The following is a 21128-nucleotide window of genomic DNA, read 5'->3' on the forward strand; positions in this document are numbered from 1 at the left end:
CAGTGGTGCTCCCCCTGCCACCTCGTCTGTATAACTGTCATCTCTGTCCTGCCCTGTAACCGGTGCTTGTGGAGATCTCAGCAGGGAGGCTGCTTCTGATGGGCATGGGGGGTGGGCACAGAGTGGGATCTCTGTCCTCAGAACTGAGTGCCCAACAGAACGGAAGCCATCTCCTTCCATGGGGGCTTAACAAGCACCTACTATGCACTCAGCATGGAGGAAGCTGGGGAGAGGTTGGATGAGCTGCCAAGGACCCTACCAACCCCAAGCAGGACCCACCTGTTGTCCCAGTGACCTCTACCTGTCCTTTGGTGCTTGACTTGGAGTTACTGTCCCCTGAAACCTTCCCTGACTTCCTTGTCTGGGTCAGAGGCCACCTAGCCTGCTTCAAGCCCCTCTCCTCCCCATTCTTGTCCTGAAATAGACCTTGCTGCCTGGCTGCTCAGGGGCTGTGTGCCTGGGAGGGGTGGGGGCGGTGGTCAGTTGCCCTTGGCTGGAGCTCCAAGCTAGCATACACCAAGTACTCAATAAATGTGTGCTGAGCAGGGAGCCCATGGTCTGCAGGTGTCCACGGAGTCAAGCTGGTCATGACTGTGGAAAATGGAGCAACCTTTTACACAACGACCTGGGACAGAGCCTGGCTTTGCTAGGGGCAGAGGGCATAGGCCACTCCCACATGTCTTCCTGTGGCTTTTGCAAGGAGTTTTCCCAGCCCAGGGGCTGCCTCCAAGGGCTGCCCTGGGTAGGGAGGTGAAGGGGGTGTCCAGAGAGTCCAGAGACCCACTGAGCTGTATTATTTAATGGGGTGGGGGCAGGGCCCAGGCATTAGCATGTTTTCTAGAGCCCCCTCTTCCAGCTAAGTTGAGCCAAGGTACACAACTGTGGCCTTAGGGGGATAGGAAGGTAAACACAGGATCCCCACCCTCTGCCCAGCAAGGGGGCACTGAGGTTCCCAGGGACGGGGGATGGTGTGTATTGGTTCTGAGCAATGTCCTGACCGTGGTATCTGTGGGAGCCAGCTGAACCCAAATGCCTGTACATGCAGCCAGTTGCCACAATCGGCGGCTTGTCCCAAGGAGATCACCTGGCTTCCCAGCCGGCTGCCCCACTCCTTCCAAACCGCTCCTCTGCATAGACATTTGCCCATGCCCCATCTGCCCTGCCGCCCGCTCCACAGCCTGCCCATCTTTCAGGACCTGCTTCCTGACCATCCCTTCCCCACCTGAATCCACTCCCACACCTTAGCTGTGTGTTGCCCTGAGCGGGCTCCGGGGTCTCCAAGGGCCAACTAGGTCCCTGCTCTTGGGACACTCAGTCCATGGGGGAGATAAACAGTTAGGAAGACATGGGAGTGAGGCCAAATAAATCACACCATGCATGGTTGGTGCTCCAAGCAGCATCCAAGGGGCCATGAGACATCCTGCTGTAGGCCCCCAGGGTCCCTTGCCATTACCATGGCCCTGGGTCTCCCCAATCAGGGTGTGGAGGTCCTGGGGAGATCACCTGGACCCACCTTTCTCCATGGATAAGCCATTGATGGGGGGACAAAGCAAGGGGCAGGGTTTGAGTAAGGGAGAGGCTTGCCTTGCGTATAGATCGGGCCCCAGCCCCAGTTTTGGAGGCTCCCAGCAGCCCCACCCCTGTCTTTCTGATGCTCTTCCCTGGGCAGTGCCTCCTAGCACCCACCACGCCTTGGGCTGCCCAGACCTCATGACTGTGGCCCTGCCTGTCTGGCGCCCCACAGCCCCAACTTCCCTGGCACAGAGCAGCTGGGGGAGGGGGTTGTGGGGAACAATCCCAAAGGCCATTAAGCCTAGCCATTTACTTGGTTCCTGAGCCAGTGCTGGGGGAAGTACATTTCACAGGTGATTTCCAGACTGGTGGCATATGGAGGAGGCCATTACTCTAAAAAGAAGCAGGATGGGGACTTCATGGGGCCATCTAGAGGGCCCTGGAGCTGTGGGCCCTGATGCATATGCCTGCTGTGTGGTAGAAAGCCTGGTTCTGGGGATTATAAAGGGAACCCCATATGTGACCTTGTTTGTGCCTCAGTTACCTCATCTTTAAAATGGGATCACATTTCCTATGTTTCATAGTTGTAAGGATGGAACAGCCAGTCATTCGGCCAGCATTTTTTGAGCACCTTCTGCCTGTCAGGTGCTGTTCTCAGATGATATTCTAGTGACAATATCCGTGTCAAAAAACACCAGGAAAATGGCGAGTGCTTTGCACTTGTTGGCACTTCTTGCTAGGGAGGTGGTAGAGGGGCTGCAGCAGGAGGGAGCTCCCATGGAGCTGAGGGAAGAGGTGTCGGGGGGTGGGGTGGGGTGGGTAATAACAAAATCCCCAGCCTCTAACGTTCGTTGTGCTGAGCTTCAGTACTCTCTGCTGCCCTCACCCTGGGGTCAAGATTGCAAGATACAAAGTATAGGGCAGTGTCAGGATGCCAGGGCCAGGAGGCTCTGCACCCGGGCCCAGTTGTGACGGGTACTGGTTCGTTTCTGTGGAGTGAATGAAGGAAATCAGTTCCTGAGAGACTGAGCTCCCACTGAAAGAGGCCCCGCTTCCCTGGGCGCAGCCGTCTCACTGCCCTTCCGTCCAGTGTGTAGAGGTGCTCCCATGTACGAGGGTAGGAATTCTGCAGACCTCGGTGTGGGAGCAGCCTGCCTTGGTGCCCACGGTCAGTCTGTGGGTGCTCATGGGGCATCACTATGTGTGGAGCCCACTGCTGGGCCTTACATATGCTGTGCCCTCCGTTTGGATCGGCTTCCTGCTCTGTGGTGCCACCTTCACCTGGCCAACCCCTCGGCCAGGTCAGGCCCCTTCCCATGCATCCCACGCATCCTGTCCCCAAGGCTTGCTGGACTCTTCTTCTCATCAGGCCGCAATCCGGATCAGATATCAGCTTCCTCTGCTTGGATTCCAGGCTCCCAAGGGCAGGCCTGCATCTGCCCTGCTTGCTGCCAAATCCCTTCCAGGTGCCCATAGTGGGTACATAGTTACCATTGGAATGAATGCATGAGTGAGTGAGTGACTGACTGGGTGGGGAGTGAGCGAGCTAGTTGGGAATTTACAGAAAGTTGGAAGCACCTGCAAAGTATTTTTGCCAGTAATGAGACCTGCTGGTTCAGCCACCTGCCTCCCCTTAAGCCAATCTTGAGGCTCACCAGGCAGGGTGGCTCCTCTCGGACTGGGGAGGCCAGAAAGGTGTGGTAACTGGGGCTACACTAGAAGCCCCTTCCTCGTGCAGCTGTGGATCCCTCACAGCCTGCAGAGGGGATTTGCACTGCTAAAGGATTCACCACAGAGAGTAACGGGTTCATGGTGTGTCAAGGCAGGTTGAGCACTCACATTCCATTTACATGCAGCTTGGCGTACTCTGAGGGTCCAGGCACTAGCAAGAAGCAGATCCCAGAGGAAGCGGGCATTCTCCCCATACCTGGCTCAGGCTCCCTGGTGGGGGCATTGGAGGGAACTGGGGCTCTGCTCTGCTGCGACAACGTTCCTACAGCAGGATAGCCCTGACGGGGTATAAGGAAGGACTTCCCCATTGCACTTAGCTTTGACTTGCTTGTGGAGGCAGTGAGTTCCTGAGGTAGCCCGCTTCTCAAAGTTGGAAAAAGCTGTATATGAGGGGCGGCCCTTACCTGCAACCTACTTCCTGTTTGGCTACTGGAGTCCACCTTAAGGTTAAGGAGGCCTGACAGCCTAGGGGACAGGGCCGTGGCTGAGTTGACTGGGTTCAGATTCTGGTTCAGCAATGTGGTCCCGGGCAAGTTGCACCATCTCCACAGGCCTCAGAGTGCTCATCCGTGAAGTGGGCATGAACTGGCCTGCGCCTGGCCGAGGTACCATCGCTGCAGTGGAAATCACACGGAGCGCCCAGTGCACAGGCGCTCCACGTCAGCATTGCCTTTCCCTGGTGCTTGGCTGCCTGCTGAAGTGGGGGCCCCTTTCCCAGCCCTGTCTTCCAACTTCTGTCCTACTGCAGGGTGAGGTGGTCAGGGCAGGCCAGTCTGGTAGGGGGAAGATGTTCCGGTAAATTTATCCCCAGGTGTTTCCAGAACTCTTTTTGGCCAGGCTCCAAGCTAAGCTCTGTAGGAAGCTTGATGATGGGACTAGACTGCAGCCCCAGCCTGAGATGAGGCTTGGTAAAGTGTGGTGAGAACTGTGGCTTTGAGAAGAGGGTGGGGGAAACCTAGGAAGGCTTTCTGGCAGAGGTGACTTGGCCAGGTAGAAGAAGGACAAGGCCAGAGAACAAAGCTGGCCTTGATGGGTTGAATTCTGTCTTTGCTTGGCCTCTCCTCTGTACATGGATGTCCTTAGGGGACCTGTAAGCTTCCACAGAGGATTCTGCTCTGAGGGGAAACAGAGGACCTTGAGGGGGTCTCTGTCTTCCTCAAGGCAGGAGGCCATGTTGAGGACTCACACAGAGGACAGCTATTTGTGGCTTAGCGAGGATTTGACTCATGCTGGGGGGTGGGGAGGATGTGCAGGAGGGGAGATGGGGGTGTGTGAATCACCGAATCAGACCAGAATGGTTGGTGACACATGGACAGGGTCTGTCCTGCCACCTCTAGTCCAGCTTCATCTCCTGGTATGGGGCAGGAACAGAAGGCTGTAGCTCCTGGGTTCCTCCCTGACCCACTTGGTGACCTCCACAGGTGTCCCAACCCTACTGTGCTCTCTGAGATGAGGCCTGGACATGGCTCCCCCATTTTAGCACTGACTGGGCACACAGGGACTGTAGCGATGTTCACCTCCTGAGAGCCGATCATTCTGAGCCTCAGCTTACCCATTTGTGAAATGGGCCTGAGCAGGACTTGTGTTCCCATCGTGCCTGACTACCTGGGGAATGTGCTGGGGAGAGGAGGTGTTGCAGACCCTAAAATGCCCATAGTCTGTGGCCAGGGTGGGTGGTTCCAGGCCTGGAGAACCCTGGATTCCCCTTCTAGATTCCTGTCACTGTGTCCCTGGCCTGGACCCTTTGCCTTGCCCCTGGGAGGCCCAGGCTGGTTTGTTAGTGCCTCTTGCTTACTGCTATATCCCAGCTCTAGACTTCTGAGAAATTCACAAACAGTGAAAACTGGTGCTGGCACCTTGGCGACCCCTGAGCCTCAGTTATCAGGGCAGTTGCTGGTTTTACCCTGGGCCTCAGGAAAGGGTTCTCCCCCCACCCTTGCATAGTGAGCTGTAAGTCACTGTTATCATGTGTGGTTGCCTGTCTCCGTATCCTAGGAGTTTCTCAGTAGAGTGCAAAACACAGGAATAAACTGAGTGCTGGGTGGTGGGAGCTACTGAGGTCCCTATGGGCCCTGAATCCAGATGCTTGAGAACAGCCTCAACGTTTGTAATGGTTATTTACTCAATATGGAGTCATGTTTTACAGCGCTGCCTTCTAAAATACATTTATATTTATAACTACCTTACCAGTTACATATCAGGGCTCCACATAGTTTTTTGTTAGAAAAATAAAAGGTGAATGATCTTGCTGCTGGAGCAGTTTGAAAACCACTAGGGTGGCTCAGTTTTGTCAGTCCACAGATGGGAAACCGAGCCACAGACAGGGGAGCAGGTGAGCCTGCGCAGAGCCCATGGACTCTGGTCCCGGGAACCAGAACCCAAGTGTGCAGGAGACAGCTCCATGCGGTGGGGGTGGGGGAGGGTGCAGGTGCTGGGTGGCTGGTGTTTAGGGACAGGGTGGCAGAGATAGAGTGGAGGATAGCCCAGGTCTGGGTCACTCTTCCTCAGCACTTTCTTTTTGCTTCCTGGAAGAAGTGGCTACTCCAGCGCCAGGGCCTTCAGGGAGAGCCATGAATTATGCACGGAAGCCACAGGCCTGGGCAGGCCCTTCATAAATGAGCCTTAATAATTCATATGGAAAGGAGCCAGGGGAAGGGAGGGCCTCCTGGGCCAGCCCTGGGGCAGCCACCACACTGCCAACCTCTCCGCAGGCACCTCCTGCCCACCCCGCCTGCCTACTCAGTGGCCGGCCACACGCAAGCTGGGCAGGAGGGCTGGGAGGTCAGCAGGACTCTGGGGAGGTATATTCACTCAGCAAATGGCCTGTTCTTCCAGGCTGGAGAGCAGGAACCTCCTGGCTCAGGGCTCACAGCCCAAGGCAGAGGCTAACAGTAAGCAAGAGGGAGGATGTCTGATGAAATACTAGCCAAAAGAATCACCCCAGGAGGGGACATGGAGATCAGTTGCTGCTGGTGGGGTGCAATTTCAAATGGAGGGGCAAGGAGGTCTTCACGGAGCAGGTGACGTATGTATGGAGACCGGAAGGAAGTGAGAGGCCCTTGGACTTCCGAGGAGAGACTGTTTCAGGCAGAGGGAACAGCATGTGCTGAAGCCTGTGCAGGCACTGTAGGGGCGTGTTCAGGCCACACCAAGGGGTGAGGTCAGGGAGGCTACTAGGGGTGCGGCCACTGGGTGGACTTGGGCTTTCCCCTAGTGCGACGGAGTTGACAGAGGAGGGACATGACAGCAGGGCACTCCAGCCATGTGTAGAAGGGAACAGACTGGGGAGGCAGGTGCCAGGCAGAAGGTGGAGGCTGGTGAGTGAGCTGGCAGCTGCAGAGGTGCAGGAACCCTCACGAGTGCCCGGCCAGGGAGGCAGTCAGCAGTGGGTGGATTCGGGCACATTGCGAAGGTGGAACCTGTAGCACTTGCTGATAGATTGGATGTGGGTGTGAGAGAAAGTGGGTTCTAGGTCACCCCAAGTCTTTGATCTGAACCAAGGGAGCTGCCATCAGCAGAGGCAGGGAGTGGGGAGAAGAGGTGGAGACGGTCCCAAGGGACTCTCAGGATCTTGTTTTGGACACTTTCAGTTCGAGAGGCCCCTTAGCCACACCCGCAGCTGGGCGTTGAAGACTGATGTTCTGAGTTGAGGTATGTGCAGCCTGACAGGTGCTTGTGACCTCTGTGACCTGGAGCACATCACTCAATTGCTCTGTGCCTCAGTTTCCCTCTGAGGGTTGTGGGTAGTGATCTGGCTGCTCTGCAGGTGAATTAAGGCAGTGCAGTGAGATCCCTGGCCTGTCACCACTGGCTCAGGCCTCAGGCAGGGAGGGCTCCCATCAGATCCCTTGAGATATGGATCCCTAAATGGTCCATGGAGGCCTCAGGCTACCCCTCCTTGGTTAGAGAGGGAAACTGAGACCCGCAGAAGCCAAGAAGCAGAGCCAAGTGGGCCGCCTGGGGTCTCCCATTCCTGGGTAGTGCTGCTACCTGGCTCCAGGCTGTGCTGCTTCCCTCCACTCCCCACAACCCAGCAGGCTGCTATGAGTAAATATTGGGCTGGACCTGGTGCCCTAATTAATGCCGGAGGATGGCTTACCGTTAGTCTGAGGGGAAGGCACAGACTGCTGCCTCCCAGCAGAGCACCAATTAGAAGGAAAAGCTCTTTCTTGGTAAAGAAAGGGAAGGGATAGCCCTGTAATTAATAACCTCATGAAGGACCAGGAATTATCTGGGCAGGGTCCCAAGGCACGTGTGGTCAAGGGAGATGGCTTTGGACCCATTCATGCTTTGACAACACCTGCCCCTCCCCAGGTCCTCAGGATCTCCAAGGTCCCTGTGCTAACTGGGCTGCCTTGGCTCCTATGTGCATGGGATGAGTGGGTGAGATGGGGATGGTGCTCCTGGAGGCATCATGCTGCTCATTCTAGGGTCCCTTCAACTGAATCAGAAATAGGTTGAAGATGGGCCAGCCCCTTTGAGTTCTGTGCCTCGGTTTGCCAGCTTGTGAAGTGGTGGGGGGCTAGCTGGAGAGGCTTACTGTACCATGAATCAGCTGAGCAAGCATGCTTCCCAGTCACTCTGGCCTCAGTGTCCCCTCCGTGGTCTTTGTAGTGTGAGGCCAGTGATGATTTGCTCCCACATCTGAAGGCACTGTAATCTCGTGGCCCAGGTGGCCTCTGGGGAGTGAGTGACCTCGGCTAGACTGTTGCCGTCTACCAGCCCTGTCATCTTTGGGAGGTCCTGCCCTGGGCTTTGAGCCCCCAAAGCTGCCAAAACCTGAGAGTCTTCTCTCTTGCATGGACAAGCAGGAAGGAAGATCTGGTCACAGGAGGCCCTGCCCTTCCCCAGGGCTCCTTGGACAAGGCACCCCACCAGGTCTCTGCTGCATTGGGTCTCTAGGGGCAGTGCAGTGGGGGCTGCAGCCCACCTGGAGGCCACAGTCTAAGGAGGAGGCACAACCATCCCACACTTAGGGAGCTGCAGGCTTGAGGAGGGAGGCTGGACTGTGGTGAGAGCAGTCCCGCCTTCTGGATGGGCCTGTGTGCCATGAGTGTGTGCGGCAGCCATCACTTCTAGCATCCCACATGTGGGGCTGTGGTTTCCACTTACCTCCTCTTTGGGTCCTTGGAGGTGAAAGGAATGATGAACTTTATCTCCATTTTCCAAATGTGGAAATGGAAACCTAATAGGAAAAGTCTAGTTCAAGGTCTTGCAAAAGCCAGGGCTAGATCTAGGCACTCAGTACACTCAGGCACTAGGTACAGAGGGACATCCACCGGAGTGGTCAGAGAGGACTCCCCAGGGAAGGTGGCCCAGGAGATGCCGCCATCTTGGAGTGCAGCCTTGAGCTTCCTGCTGTTTGCAGCAGGGCGAGGGCCTAGGGGAGGGACCAGTCTTGTTCCAAGCCCTGCTTCAGCTGCTTTCAGAGCTTGGAGTGACTGCTGGGGGAAGCAGTCTTCTCCAGGCTGGGATGGGGGAGTGGCCTGCTTGCCTCCCCAGCCTGTCTGTCTTTCCCCTTCAGAAGACTGCAAAGGTGCTGAGGTGGGAGGTAGCAGGCCAGTGAAAATAACCAGAATAATTAAATAGCACTTTATATTTTATAGTTTTTATTTTTATTTTTATTTTTTTGAGACAGTCTCGCTCTGTCACCCATGCTAGAGTACAGTGGCATGACCTCGGCTCACTGCAGCCTTGACCTCCCAGGCTCAGCGATCCTCCAACCTCAGCCTCCCGGGTAGCTGGGACTACAGGTGTATGATACCACACCCAGATAATTTTTGTATTTTTTGTAGAGACGGGGTTTCACCATGTTGCCCAGCCTGGTCTCGAATTCCTGGGCTCAAGCAAACCGCCCACCTCGGCCTCCCAAAGTGCTGGGGTTACAGGGGTGAGCCACCAAATAAAGCTGGCCTGCACTTTATTTTAAATTGTTGCCTTCCCCAGAGCTGGGAGAATAATTGGCCAGCCTATCATGAGAGAAGCAAGAGACCTGGGACCCCGCCATTGCCAAGTTTGCTTCACCGTGCACTTGGCAGCAGTGGCCTTCGCTGTCCCTGCTCTCTCACACTCCTCACCTGCCCCAGCCTCATCCTGTCCTGTCATCCAGCCCTCCTGCTTCCCCTGCTGCCCACCCCTAGTATCCACCCCTCACTCCCTCACCCAGCGCAGTGGCTGAACTGCCAAGCTGAAGGGAAGGCTGCAGACTGATTGTAGGTGCCCAGTGGAACAGGGTTTATCCAGACAGGCCATCTGGGAGAGGCAGCAGGGCTTTGAAGACAAAAAATGCCTCCATGTGAGTGGTGAGAAGGCCCACAGAGGCAGCGCTCCGGCGTTCAGAGCCCCTGGCTCCCTTTCAGGCCTTGGCCCTTCCCAGGCCTGCCCCTGTCTGCTCTTGAACAGAGCCCCTGCCCCATCCTTTCTTGCCCCTCTGCTGGGTCCAGCTGCCCACACCCACCCGTGCCCTCTGAGGGTGAACCTGCTGTGTCACCTGTCTCTGGTTTTTTGATTTGTTTAATTATAGATGAGTTTTCTGCATAATTTATTCCAAAAGCCTGGATTATACTGTACAATTAAATCACATTCTGATCAACAACTTCACATATAAAATTAACAACTGGCAACAGTTTAATCTGTGCTGCTGCATCTGCACACGGACTCTTCTCCCTTTTCCCCATCCCCTCCTCCCCTTCCTCCCCCTTCCTCCCCCTTCCTCCCCTTTCTTCCCCTTTCTTCCCCTTTCTTCCCCTTCCTCCCCTTCCTCCCCCTTCCTCCCCTTCCTCCCCTCCTCCCCTTCCTTCCCATTCCTCCCCTCCTGGTTCCTCCCCCTTCCTCTTTACCCTCCCCCTCCCCTGAGCATTTGCAGCTGCCCCTAAGCTAGAGGCCCCCACCTGAATGCGCTGCAGTTTGACATGGGGCCTCCCCAGCCTTCTAGCTGGGGTCTCAATGATTCTGTCTGCTAAAGGGGTCCTCAACTGCAGCTCTTCACCCCACACACAGATGATGTCACTCCCTTGCCTGATAGTGATATCCCCTCTCCCTCCCCAACTCCTCTTGGTTCTGAACCATGCCCTGGAAAGCAAGGCCTGGCGTCCTGCAACACAGGGTGGCATCTTCTTACCTGCAGAGCTGCCTCAGCCTGCCGGGACTCTTCTGCAGCGCCCCTTCCCCACAAGCCTCCGCACCCCCTACACAAGCTTTCGTAGGCGTCCTGAGCCCTCAGTGAGTCCTTAGATCTTAGGGGAGGGGCTGTATTGCAGGAGCTGCTAACCCTCAGGGGACTGCCCAGTAAAAACCTGTGGATTTGCCCGTTAAAAACGATTCAGCCAGTCGTTATTACCCCTGTTTACCAATGGAAAAGCTGAGGTTCTGAGGGACAGAACTCTTCCAGGTCACACAGCGGCAGAAGTGCCTTTCCCCTGAGGCTTCCCAAAGGCTACAATGTCCTGGAAAGATGGGGTCATGGAACAGATGGAGTCAGGACAGGTCTGCTTCTCTCTTAAGTATGTGACCCTGTACCCATCCTTGCCAGGGGCTTCAATTTTCTTGTCTGGGAAATGGAGCCACAATGTGTTCATCTCCCTAGGGTCGGGCACATTAGAGGACGTGACTTGGTCCCTAGTCTCTTGTGCCCACACCAGTCGTTAAGCCACTGCAGCCCCTAGATGCCTGCGTCTCCTCCTGGCCACTCTCTCCTCACTGTCTTGTTAGTTTGGCACTTAGAAGCACTTAGGGATAAGCAGTGTCATCTCTATGAAAAGCATGGAAAATTACAAAGATGTGGGGAGCCAGCAGGTCTACCTCCCTGTTGGGTATGTGGCCTGTGGGCAACATTGTCTGGTCAGGGAGGCATTGGCTGAGCCAGGTACTTGATTCCAAGCAGAGGGAAGTTGGGCAGGATTTGATCAGCTTACCTTTGACCCAGTGGGGGCAGGGATTCCCATGTATCCCTTGTCTTTCCAAGGCCCTCTCCCTTCTGCTGGAGTGAGTACGATTGCCTGGCCAGGGTTGGACCTGGCTTGGTGGGTGGCTTCTCCGCCACAAGGCAGGAACAGTGCAGGTACATAGTCAACTCCTGGCCCCCTCAGTGCCTCTGTGTCACCCTTGGAGCTGGCACTGGGACACTGGCCAAATCCTAGAACCCACAAAGTTGCATCTCTGTGACAATGGAATGAATTATTTTCTTTTTAACTCTGAGACACGCATATTGCCTCCTAATTGAGTTTGATTTAAGTGAATAATCAGAGTAACTTGTTTTCCCTGGCACTGTGCTGATGGGCAATGTGCTAGGCCTGGGGTCTGCCCAGCAGGTCCAGGATGCCAGGCAAAGGGCCGGAGCCACCCCTCGACCTTGGGAGGAGGTGTGTGTGGCGTGCTGTGTCATAGCAGGCCAGTTCCTGCAGCCCATAGCAGAGCCTAGAGCTACTCAGCCTCAGGGTGGGAGTGAGGAGACTGTGCGTAAGACAGAGAGACAAGGAGGGAGGGAGAACGAGCGTGTATGTCTTGGGGAAGGATTGGACTTTATCCTGAGACTTGGCTCTTCTAAAAATTATTTTAGTGTTGAAATAGCCTTTTTAGATGAAATGACGATGATTATAATAATGTGTTGTCTGAGCAAAATAAAACTTGGCATCCATGTCTCTTCTCCCAATTAATTTTCTTTTACTTAACTGTGAAATCCTAGAAGCAGAGACCTATAGACATACTAGAAGAGTCAACAGCCTGGGGTGGAACCAGTAATGTGCTGGTAAATGTTTACAATTTGCTCTCCAGGGGGAAAAACATGGTTTCTAGCATTTGCCAATTCCCGTGGTGCAAATATTCCCACCATGACCTATTTCAAGCTCCCCAGGTGACGGTACCGAATGCAGAGTTGGGAAGAGGTGCACAGAATCAGCTTTTGTGAGTCAGCTCTTGTGACTCCAGCACACTTCTGGGGCAAGTCCTGTGTTCACTAATTCCTGGATAGGTGACCTTGGGCAGTTCAGTTGAACCCTCTATGCCTCAGTTTCCTTATCTGTAAGGTGGGATGATAATGTTTGCTTCTTTACGAGGACTGAAGCAAGAAAGTAGGTGATATGCTGGCACTGCACCTTATATGTAGTGGATGCCCATGCACATATGAGTCCCAGGAAGGATTGACTGGCATTTTGTCCTCTACACCAGTGAGTGGCTGAGGTCAGGGTCAGGGCCAGGGCAGAGCTAATGGTTCCCTTCGGGGATCAGATCCTCACTCTGCCCATTTGTCTGCCCCCTGCCTGGCTGACTGTGATAGCTCATCCCAACGTTAACCCCCAGGGCTCCATCGCAGAAGCACGAAGGAGCCATCCGCTATGTTGTCCACCTATAGCCAGGCCCAAGAGATGAGTGCCTGGTGGACAGGTGCCAGGGATCACGCAGGCTGTCAATTTTCTGCTGCCCTTTGCCCTCCCCAGGCTGGCGGCTGAGGCCTGCTTGCCCTTCTTAGCTCAGCCTGCAGCCTGGCCTCTTCCCGCATTCAGGGTTAGATTCTCCCCTGTGGTGGGGAGCGGAGGAGGGAATCTGGCTGTGGCTCAGCCAGCAACAAGCCGAAGCTAATACCTCTTTCTTTTGATGTTGATTTTTTTTTCCATCATGGTCCTGACATTCAGCTTGGCAAATTGCAATTAGTGATCTGCCTGCCTCCTGCTCTGAGTTCCCATGCCAACCGACCCAGGCACATACAGTGGCATGGGCCCAGCCCCCTAGTCACAGGCTTGAGGAGGGGAGGCGGGGCAGGAGGCCAGGTAGAGGCTTGGGCTCCTCTGACCCGTGGAGCCAGAACAGCACTGGAGGAGGCAGCAGGCTCAGGGAGTTGGGGCCAGATGCAATCTTCTGGACCCCATGGCTCCCGGGGTACCTCCAGAGGCTGGGGAGCTGACATCACCCTGCCCCTACTCTACCCTGTGGGCTGTGTTTGACCCATGGCTTATTTAAATCTTCATGGTAATTTTTTTGTGCGCCTTTCCTGGAAAGGCCTTGGTCTGTAAAATGGGAGTGTGTCAAGTGGGATGGCGAAGTTGAGATACCTTTGCAGATGCATGAGGGCATGGGTCTGTGTGGTTCTCTCTGGCTGGCCGCTGGCAAGGTCTAGTGTGGTTTTGCTGGCCTGATCTGGCTCTGCTTAAGGGTGTAGGTCACACATCTGAACCCAGGCGAGGCCTTGCCCCAGACTCCTTCCCTCTTCCAGGCTGTGGGTCTGAGAATAGAGGGCCATGTGACCAACTATCCATCCTGTCCACTCACAAAGATCCCTGTGCAGCAAGCACCCTTGGCTTACCTATTCTCATGTGTTTTTATAAGACCCTGAGAGGTGGCCCCAAATTATCCCCGTGTTCCGGAGAAGGAAGCTGAGATGCAAATGGGTTAAAACAATCCCAGGGTGGTACCAGTGTGAGGGAGACCTGCTCAGGATGTGGCTCAGGTGGATTGTGGGGCAGGATGGTCTGCAGTGGACTCATGAGTGGGTGGTTCCTGCTGGACATCCGGCAATGAGCCTCGGGTAAGTGTCTGTCTATCAGGGTGTTGGGTAGGCAAGGGCTGCCTAATCTGGAACTCTCCACGTCCACTGCTCAGGTGAGACCTTCAGGGGCAGGGACCTGCCCAGTTACACAATGACTTGGTGACAGCAGTGTTCCCTCCCCTTCCCTAGGCCCCACCTGGCCTTGGAAACAGGAGGCTCCAAGATCCAGCAGACCTCACTCCCTGAGGCTCTGTCATGTCCCCCTCCTCTGTGGTGTCCAGAAGTCCCCATGTTCAGAGCAGCTACATCAAGGGCTGGCTCTTCACAATGAAAAGTAGCCTCACTGCAGGCTTCTGCGAGCTGCTGAGCTCCTTCAGCACATCCACAATGCAGTCCTCTCTCCTCCCTGCCGCCCCACAGTGCATGAGGAGCACCTGGGCCACTGGGTCTGGACTTCAAAGGGGAATCACAGGCACTTGCTGGCTCCTTGCTGTGGGTCCTCCTCTAGTGAAAATTGGGGTGTGAGTGGATGGCTGCCCCTGGTGCCCCTGGGTGGCTGGGGCGGGGCTGTGCCAGCTCTGCGCGGACCCTCCTGACACCTCTGTCCTCTCTCTGCACGCAGGATGCAGCACTGGGCCCGGCGTCTGGAGCAGGAGGTCGACGGCGTGATGCGGATTTTTGGAGGTGTTCAGCAGCTCCGTGAGGTGAGCCTGGTGCCATTTCCTGTCTCTTCAGGGACCCTCTTCCAAGGGAAGGGGGAAAGCTTCCGAAATAAGGAGTGAGAAAGATTTGGTTTAATGGAGGTCCTGGTGTGGTGAGACCTGATGGGCCCATGGGGGCAGGTGGGGACATGACTGGATGGGCAGCGCTCCTCTGGGGCCTGGCCTGCTCTTCCTGAGGCAATGATCAGAGCCACCACCTGGCTTGGACGATGACCCTGTTGCTGAAAGGGATTTGGAGCTTTTTGGGCTTTCAGGAGGGAGAGGTCTGTGTCTGAGGCACACCTAGTGTGGGAGCCCAGGCCCAGGAGGGGTCAGTGGACACAGGGGTGAACAGGAGCTGAAGGAATCCAGGAAACAATAGGATGGCCGGTCCGCACCAGCCTGAAAGCAGTGCTTGAGGCACTGTAGCAGGAGACAGTGGAAATCCCATGCCTGGCGGGATGAGGGATCAAGGTGCGGGAGGGGTGATTGATTAGGCACCAGCCACCACATCCATCCTGGGAGATTATGTTAATGTTTGAAATAGTGATGTGAAGAGCAGGCCATCCGTCACCCCCGGAAGCTGCAAAATGTGCTGCTGTCAGGCCCCGGGCTCCTGAGCCATTGCTCTCTATGTGGAGATGCAGAGGCTGGGAGGGCCGAGCTCTTGGAGTGATGGAGCTGCGACTCCCAGGGTACGTGTGGTCTTTGAGGATCTTGTTGTCAGGGGCTTGGGCCAGGAGGTACTGACCAGAACTGAGCAGGGGATTAAATGGGGGTCTCCCACTGAGAGTTGCCTGGGAACAGCAGAGTAAGCTGACCTACTGTTGCTAGTCCAGTCAGGAGTCCAGGTCCAGGGTTTGGGGATTATATATCCACTGTGTTCCTGTTGTCCCTGCTGGTCAGGGCCAAGGTCAGCAGATGTAACCTCGGTGGAGTGGGGACCATGGGGCTTGTCCTCAATCCCTTCCTCACACTTAGCTTATAGCTGGTGCCCAGGAAGTGGGGGTGGCAGCCAGTGTGTTGACATTGGGTGTGGACGTAGGACCTCTGGCCCAGGCTGGGGCTGGTCAGGGGTGGCTAAGGACGTGCCAATGCCATGGGGAGGGAGAGTCCAGGTCTGGAGGTCTGTGTCCTCCCTGCCAGTGACCCAGCGACACTAAACACCCCTTTCCTGGTTGCTGGGCTTGGATCTCAGCAGCCTCCATCACACTCTCTTCCTGTGAACTCTCAATGACTCAGCCACACTTGGAGGCCGGCAGAGCTTTCCAGAGAAAGTGCTGTAGGAAAAGCTGTTCCGGAACAGGAGTCAATTTAGGCTCAGGAATAGCACCCAGCACTAACCAGGCTCCAAGTAGCCACTGCCAAGGATAGCTGTGTGGGCTAATGAAGGGATGATAGCTCCCTGATGTGTGCATCCAGCACCTTTCCAAGTTTCGTATCGGGACATAAACTATACCCCACATCAGGAGTTAACTGTACTCCTCTAGTCAATAATCCTTCATGACTCAAACCTTTAGCTTGAGGTTGTTGTTTATTTTATACTTACGGGCAACTCAGGCTCTGAATATCTGGCAATGAGAAAATAATGTTCATATGTCATGCCTAAGGTCTGTCTGGACCAGTGACCTTGCTGGATTGTGAGAACCAGAGATGGAATCCCAGCTCAGCATACCATCATGTGCCCCTGGGTGAGCGCTGGATCCTCTCTGATCCTCATTCTTGACCCGTGACACGGCTGGGAAGTCTGACTGGAGGATGAAGTGGTGAAAACAGCAATGAACAGGGTGATACAGATACACCCCTTTTTTGGAAATCAAATTTGAGTTTCCCTCATTGATCATTTTCACTCCCAGGGATCATTTCCCTTCCTTTCTGATAGGACTTGAGAGATTCCAGACACTTTCATCAGTGAGCATGTCTCCCCCACCCTCTCCCGCCCAGCAGTCACCAAGGTGGTCATGCTGCTGGCTTGTAGCAGAGCTGGGGCATGGACCCAGTGCTCCTGACTCCTGTTCCAAAGTGCAGCTCCGGCTCTGACTCCACTTCCCTTCGTGGTAGGGTGGACAAGATGAGCCTGGGGCAATAGGGAGCTGGGCCAGAGCGGGGCCATGCTCAGCATGGCAGGCAGGCAGGCAGAGAAGTGCTGACCTAGCGTCCCCGGCTCCTCCTGGCACTCTGGTGGAGTGCCTCTGCCTGCCGATGGCTGCCAGCTCTCCAGTGGCTCTCTGTCCTGCTCTAGTTTTCCTCGTCTGCTTCTTCAGCCTCTTACTTCTGACAGCCCTGGGGCTGTTTCTTGGCACAGGGCACTCTGGTGAGGTGGGTGTGGGAGTTGGGGGTTGAGGCATAGAGTTCTAGAGGAAGAGGGCAACCCTGTGGGAGCAGGAGGAGCCAACCTAGTTGGCTCCCTAGTGCTCCACAACTCACCCCTGACCCCGACTGAGCCACCATTGCTCTCCAAATGTACACGAAGACAGTCCGTGTGCCCAGCCCATGCCTGGCTCTGATAGGTCAGGAGGATGCTTGGAGCAAAGTCCTGACCCAGCTGTGATACTGCTGCAGACCCTGGCACCAGCTTTGCCAAGCTGACAGCCTCGGCCGCCACTGGGGCTGCTCCTCCTCAGCCCTCCTTGAGCTGATTCTGAGTTGCCCCCAAACAGCTGGGGTGATCTGGCATCTGGGCCCCTTGGCCTTCTTCCCCTCAAAGGCTGCCCAGCCTGCGTGCCCCCATTCTAGAGGCTGACCCACCCCCAGTATCTTGGAGCCACAAGGGCTGGCAGCTGCCAGAGTGCAGAAACTGCAGACAGTAGCGTTTGGGAATGTTTTCCTTGCCTTGGCACTTTCCTTCTCCTGACCTCACCATAAACCCCATGGAGGCATGGCTGGGTACAGACTGGCCCATTTGCAGGTTGAAACTGTGGCATACTTCTGTGGCATGGTGGGCACTCCCTATAAAGACCCCATCTCATTTCCTCATCTAACATCACAGCTAGGGCATAGCTGGAGCTCTCCTTGTGGCCTGGTGCTCACGTGTTGTCCCCACCCCCACGCTTGGCCAGACACCCTGAGTCGCATCCTCTTGGGTTCCCCAGCCCAACTCCCCCTGCCTGTGGCCCACTCTTGCCCTGAATAGGCCGTGAAAGTATAGACCCTACTGTGATCTCCCCCTGCAGAGCCCCTAGGGCCTGAGCAAGGTCTCTGGAGCCTCTTTTCCACTCTCCCCCTTCAGCACCATATTGTCCCATCCTGCGGGGAGAACAGAGAGCATATGCATGGGCTCTGAACTCATTTACATAATGAGGTTGATCAGGATGAATAATTCATCAGTTGCCTGGGGGTGCATGGGGAATGGGGGTGGGGAGGATGTGGAGCTGGGACAGGTCTCCCCTCTCTGAAGCCCAGGTCACTCTGATAGGTACAGCCAGGAACCTACCCTCTTCTGGCTAGGTATCTAGGGTCCAGGGGGAGCAATGCTGGGAACCTGGTGGGAAAGCAAAGCAGGAGAGATTATAGTCAGACATGATGAAGAATCAGTTGGCTCCTGAGGCATGCCAGCCTGGGATGCATTCCTGACCTCAGAGAGACACCTTCCTTGGAGGATCTCTACAGAAGGAGAGAAGCTCCTCTGCCTGGGGTTAGGGCTAAGGCTAGAGCTGCCTGGCCAGGGCTGGGCTAGGAGCAGGAACCCAGGACAGCCATGTTTGGAGGCCACAGGCTACCCTTTGGGAAGACTCAAGCCAATTCTGGACCCATGGAAGCCTTTCCCAGTCCTCATCAACCACTCATAGCTTGCCTGCCAGTCAGGGCAGGAATGGTGTACAGCGTGACCCATGTCCTGCCTGCCTCAACCCCAGGATGGCCTTACCCCAGCTATATGCTGCTAGTTATTCCTGTGATCCTATCATACAAATGGGGAAACCGACACCCTGGCTGCTGTCTCCACCAGCCAATCTCATAGTGGATCCTTGACAGGCCAGTCCTGAGTGGTGGCAGGGGAGCTGTCTAGCAGAGGAGCTACCTGGGGCCACCACTCCCCCGGACTGCTGAGCCTGCATTCATAGAGAATGGGACCCCAGGACTTGGAAATCCCCAACCTGAGTCTTTTGTTCCCCTCCCCACTTCTGTGCTTCTCTGGACAGTCATGGTGATTCAGGTCAATGGTGTCTGTGTGTCTCCACTTCTTGTGGGTGGCCAGGAATGGCATTTTCCAACCAGTGACAGCAGCACAGCCTTACTGCAGCTACTCCATCTTGTCTGCCACCGCCATCTCTGTGCCCCGTCTGCTCAGCACTTCCCAGTAATGTGTAATTAATATTTGTGGAGTACCACATCTGGAGCTGGCTCCCGGCATGGACCAAAATCTGGCCATGTCCAGGGCCCCTTTCCCGAGGGGCTGAGGTAGGTGGGACAGGATCCCTCTGCAGGTGCCTTTGAGACAGGCCTCCCCCTGTCCCCTTCCACCCTCCTCCTCGGCTGGCACCACCAACTTCTGAAACACATGCACACTCACACACTGATTCTGGGGGTGCTGACTGAGGCTGCACTCTGTTCCCATCTAGGGAGGGTACACCCTGGGCGGGTGCCCTCTGAGCATCTGGGCATCCCAAGTGGGGTTAGCAGTGCCCACAAGTGCCAGGGAACCTCAGAACCTTAGAGGGGCTGGAGCAGAAGAGGAAGAAGGAAGCTGGTGGGGAGGGGCGCCCAGAGGGCCAGGCAGGAGGAGCACAAGAAGCTGTTCCCCCTAGACCCCACAGAAGGTCCTTTCACCAGAGCACTGTGGTTAACATGTGCCCCCTGGAGACAGGCATGCAGCTACTTGGCCAGGTCCCCCAATGGCACAGGCTGTCACACTGACGCACCGAGAGTCAGGTGAGGGGTGGCCAGCACGGCACAGCCCCTCTGCAGGGCTCCTGCAGCCTCGGAGCCAGCATCTCCGGGCTCTGCATTTGCTCATCACGCAGCCTCCACCCCCCTACCCAGCCACCTCCTGGTGAGGCCCAGCGGCGCCCTCGTCTCCTGGTGTAGATGATGGGGATGTGGGGCGCATCAGGGTGGGGGGCGATGGGGAAGCGCGAGTGTGAAATATGCCGCTGGATAGGGATTGCTGTCACTTGCCTCCCTAAAAACGCACATATATTATTCTTTAATGGAAAGTTAATTGTCTTATTATTCCCTCCATATGGTCCTCTTGCTTGGCACCCAGTGGGGATGCGTGGGGCTAAAGGGGGGGCTCCTGGGAGGGTGTCTGAGACGTGGTGAGGCCGCTGCTCGAGCGTAATTGGGTAGAGAGAGGCAGATGCACAGGAACCTGACCAAAGCCCTGCCTAGACCCCCTCTGTGTCCCCCCAACCCAGCCTGCTCTCTACCTCTTTCTTTCCCAGGCCCTGACCTGGGGGCAGCCTCTTCTGGTACCCCCCTTCCCCGCCCACTGTAAAGTCTGGGAATGTTCTCTCCTGAGCACTGTGTGGGGAGACACAGGATTGGATGGGGAGTGGCTGTTGCCATCCTGACCTCCCCGCTGCCTCCTCCCCCCATATACACACACACTCTGTTGTTGCTGGCAGGAGAAAATTCCATTTTTGAGAAGCTTTTCTAAAACCATTTCATCCATGGCAGGCATCTGGCCTGGGCCAGCTGACTGGCTTAGGTCTCCCATATCCTTCCACATACCCTCATCAGAGAGGGGCTGTGTGGGCAGGGGAACTGTCCTGGGATGCCTGCCCCAGGGACCCTGGGTCATGTTGGCCACCCCTTCTGTGGCACCAGCCACCTGGAGCCTCCCCCACCCCAGTGGCTCCCCCAGGCTGCTGAGGCTGGGCCAGGTATGGGTCCCCTTCTCAGTCCCTTGTTCCCTGCCAGGCTTCCTTTCTTCCTGCCCCCTGGAATGAGGGTATTATGTCAGAACAGCCTAGAGAAGGTGGAGATGCAGTGACTGGAAGGCCCCAGAGAGGCCTGGCTGCATGTGGGCCCCTGGCTCCTACAGTCCTGGCAGGGCAGGGCTGGGGCGGGGAACCCTGCTCTGAGGCTTCTGGGATTCTGAGCAGCCTCAGCAGGGAGTTGCCCCCCAGGTTTCTGTGGAGGCCATGGGTGCAGAGGGGCAGGTCTGTGGGGGCCGCATCTCTGGGTCGGATCAGCTGGTGGTGCAGTCATGGAGAGGGGCCTCCAGCTTCCAGCTTGTGCCAACAGGTCACAGAGGGCACTTCCAAGATCAGTTCCCAGGGGATGGGAACAGCTTGGAGTGGGAGAGAAGTGGCAGGAAAAGCTGTACCTTCTGAAGGTAGAACCTGCCTGTGGTCCCACAGCTGAGGCCAAGCTGGATTTGGATTTGAACCTAGGGCCTGTGCCAGGGGCAGCAGCTGGATGGTGGGAGGTGGTGAAAGGATGAAGCAGACAGGAAGGGCAGCCACTGTGGGACCCGAGACATGTTGTCCTGCCTCTCTGAGCCTTGGTTCCCTCACCTGGGAAATGGGGATCCAAGCAGTACTGTCTCACGGGGTACCTGAAGATCTCAGGGGAGCAGGAGCAAGGAATGGCTGCAGATAGCCCTGCATAAGTGTGGGGTGCCTTTGCCCCACCCCCACCCCCACAACCACTGTCAACTTCCTGCCCTTCCAGAGGTTGATCACAGTTTAGAAAAGTTCACGTGCTCAAGGTGTCCTTTCTGCTTGGTTCAGCCCAGGGGTTTAGAAACTGGTCCCCTCGGC

At 55.9% G+C, this 21128-nt stretch overlaps 1 protein-coding gene across 4 annotated transcripts in view; it reads left to right on the forward strand.

Annotated features, from left to right (window-relative positions):
* Positions 1 to 14346: 14346 nt before the first annotated feature.
* The window catches only part of CACNA2D2 (calcium channel, voltage-dependent, alpha 2/delta subunit 2), a 114967-nt gene continuing 108185 nt past the window's right edge, over positions 14347 to 21128 (forward strand). For all 4 annotated transcript variants that reach the window (XM_011993245.1, XM_011993248.1, XM_011993249.1 and 1 more), the window contains exon 1: positions 14347 to 14427. In XM_011993245.1, coding sequence (XP_011848635.1) covers positions 14347 to 14427 — 81 coding nt within the window. The remainder of the gene's footprint in view (positions 14428 to 21128) is intronic.

Source organism: Mandrillus leucophaeus, unplaced genomic scaffold (assembly GCF_000951045.1).
Source record: "Mandrillus leucophaeus isolate KB7577 unplaced genomic scaffold, Mleu.le_1.0 Scaffold429, whole genome shotgun sequence".
Lineage (NCBI taxonomy): Eukaryota > Metazoa > Chordata > Mammalia > Primates > Cercopithecidae > Mandrillus > Mandrillus leucophaeus.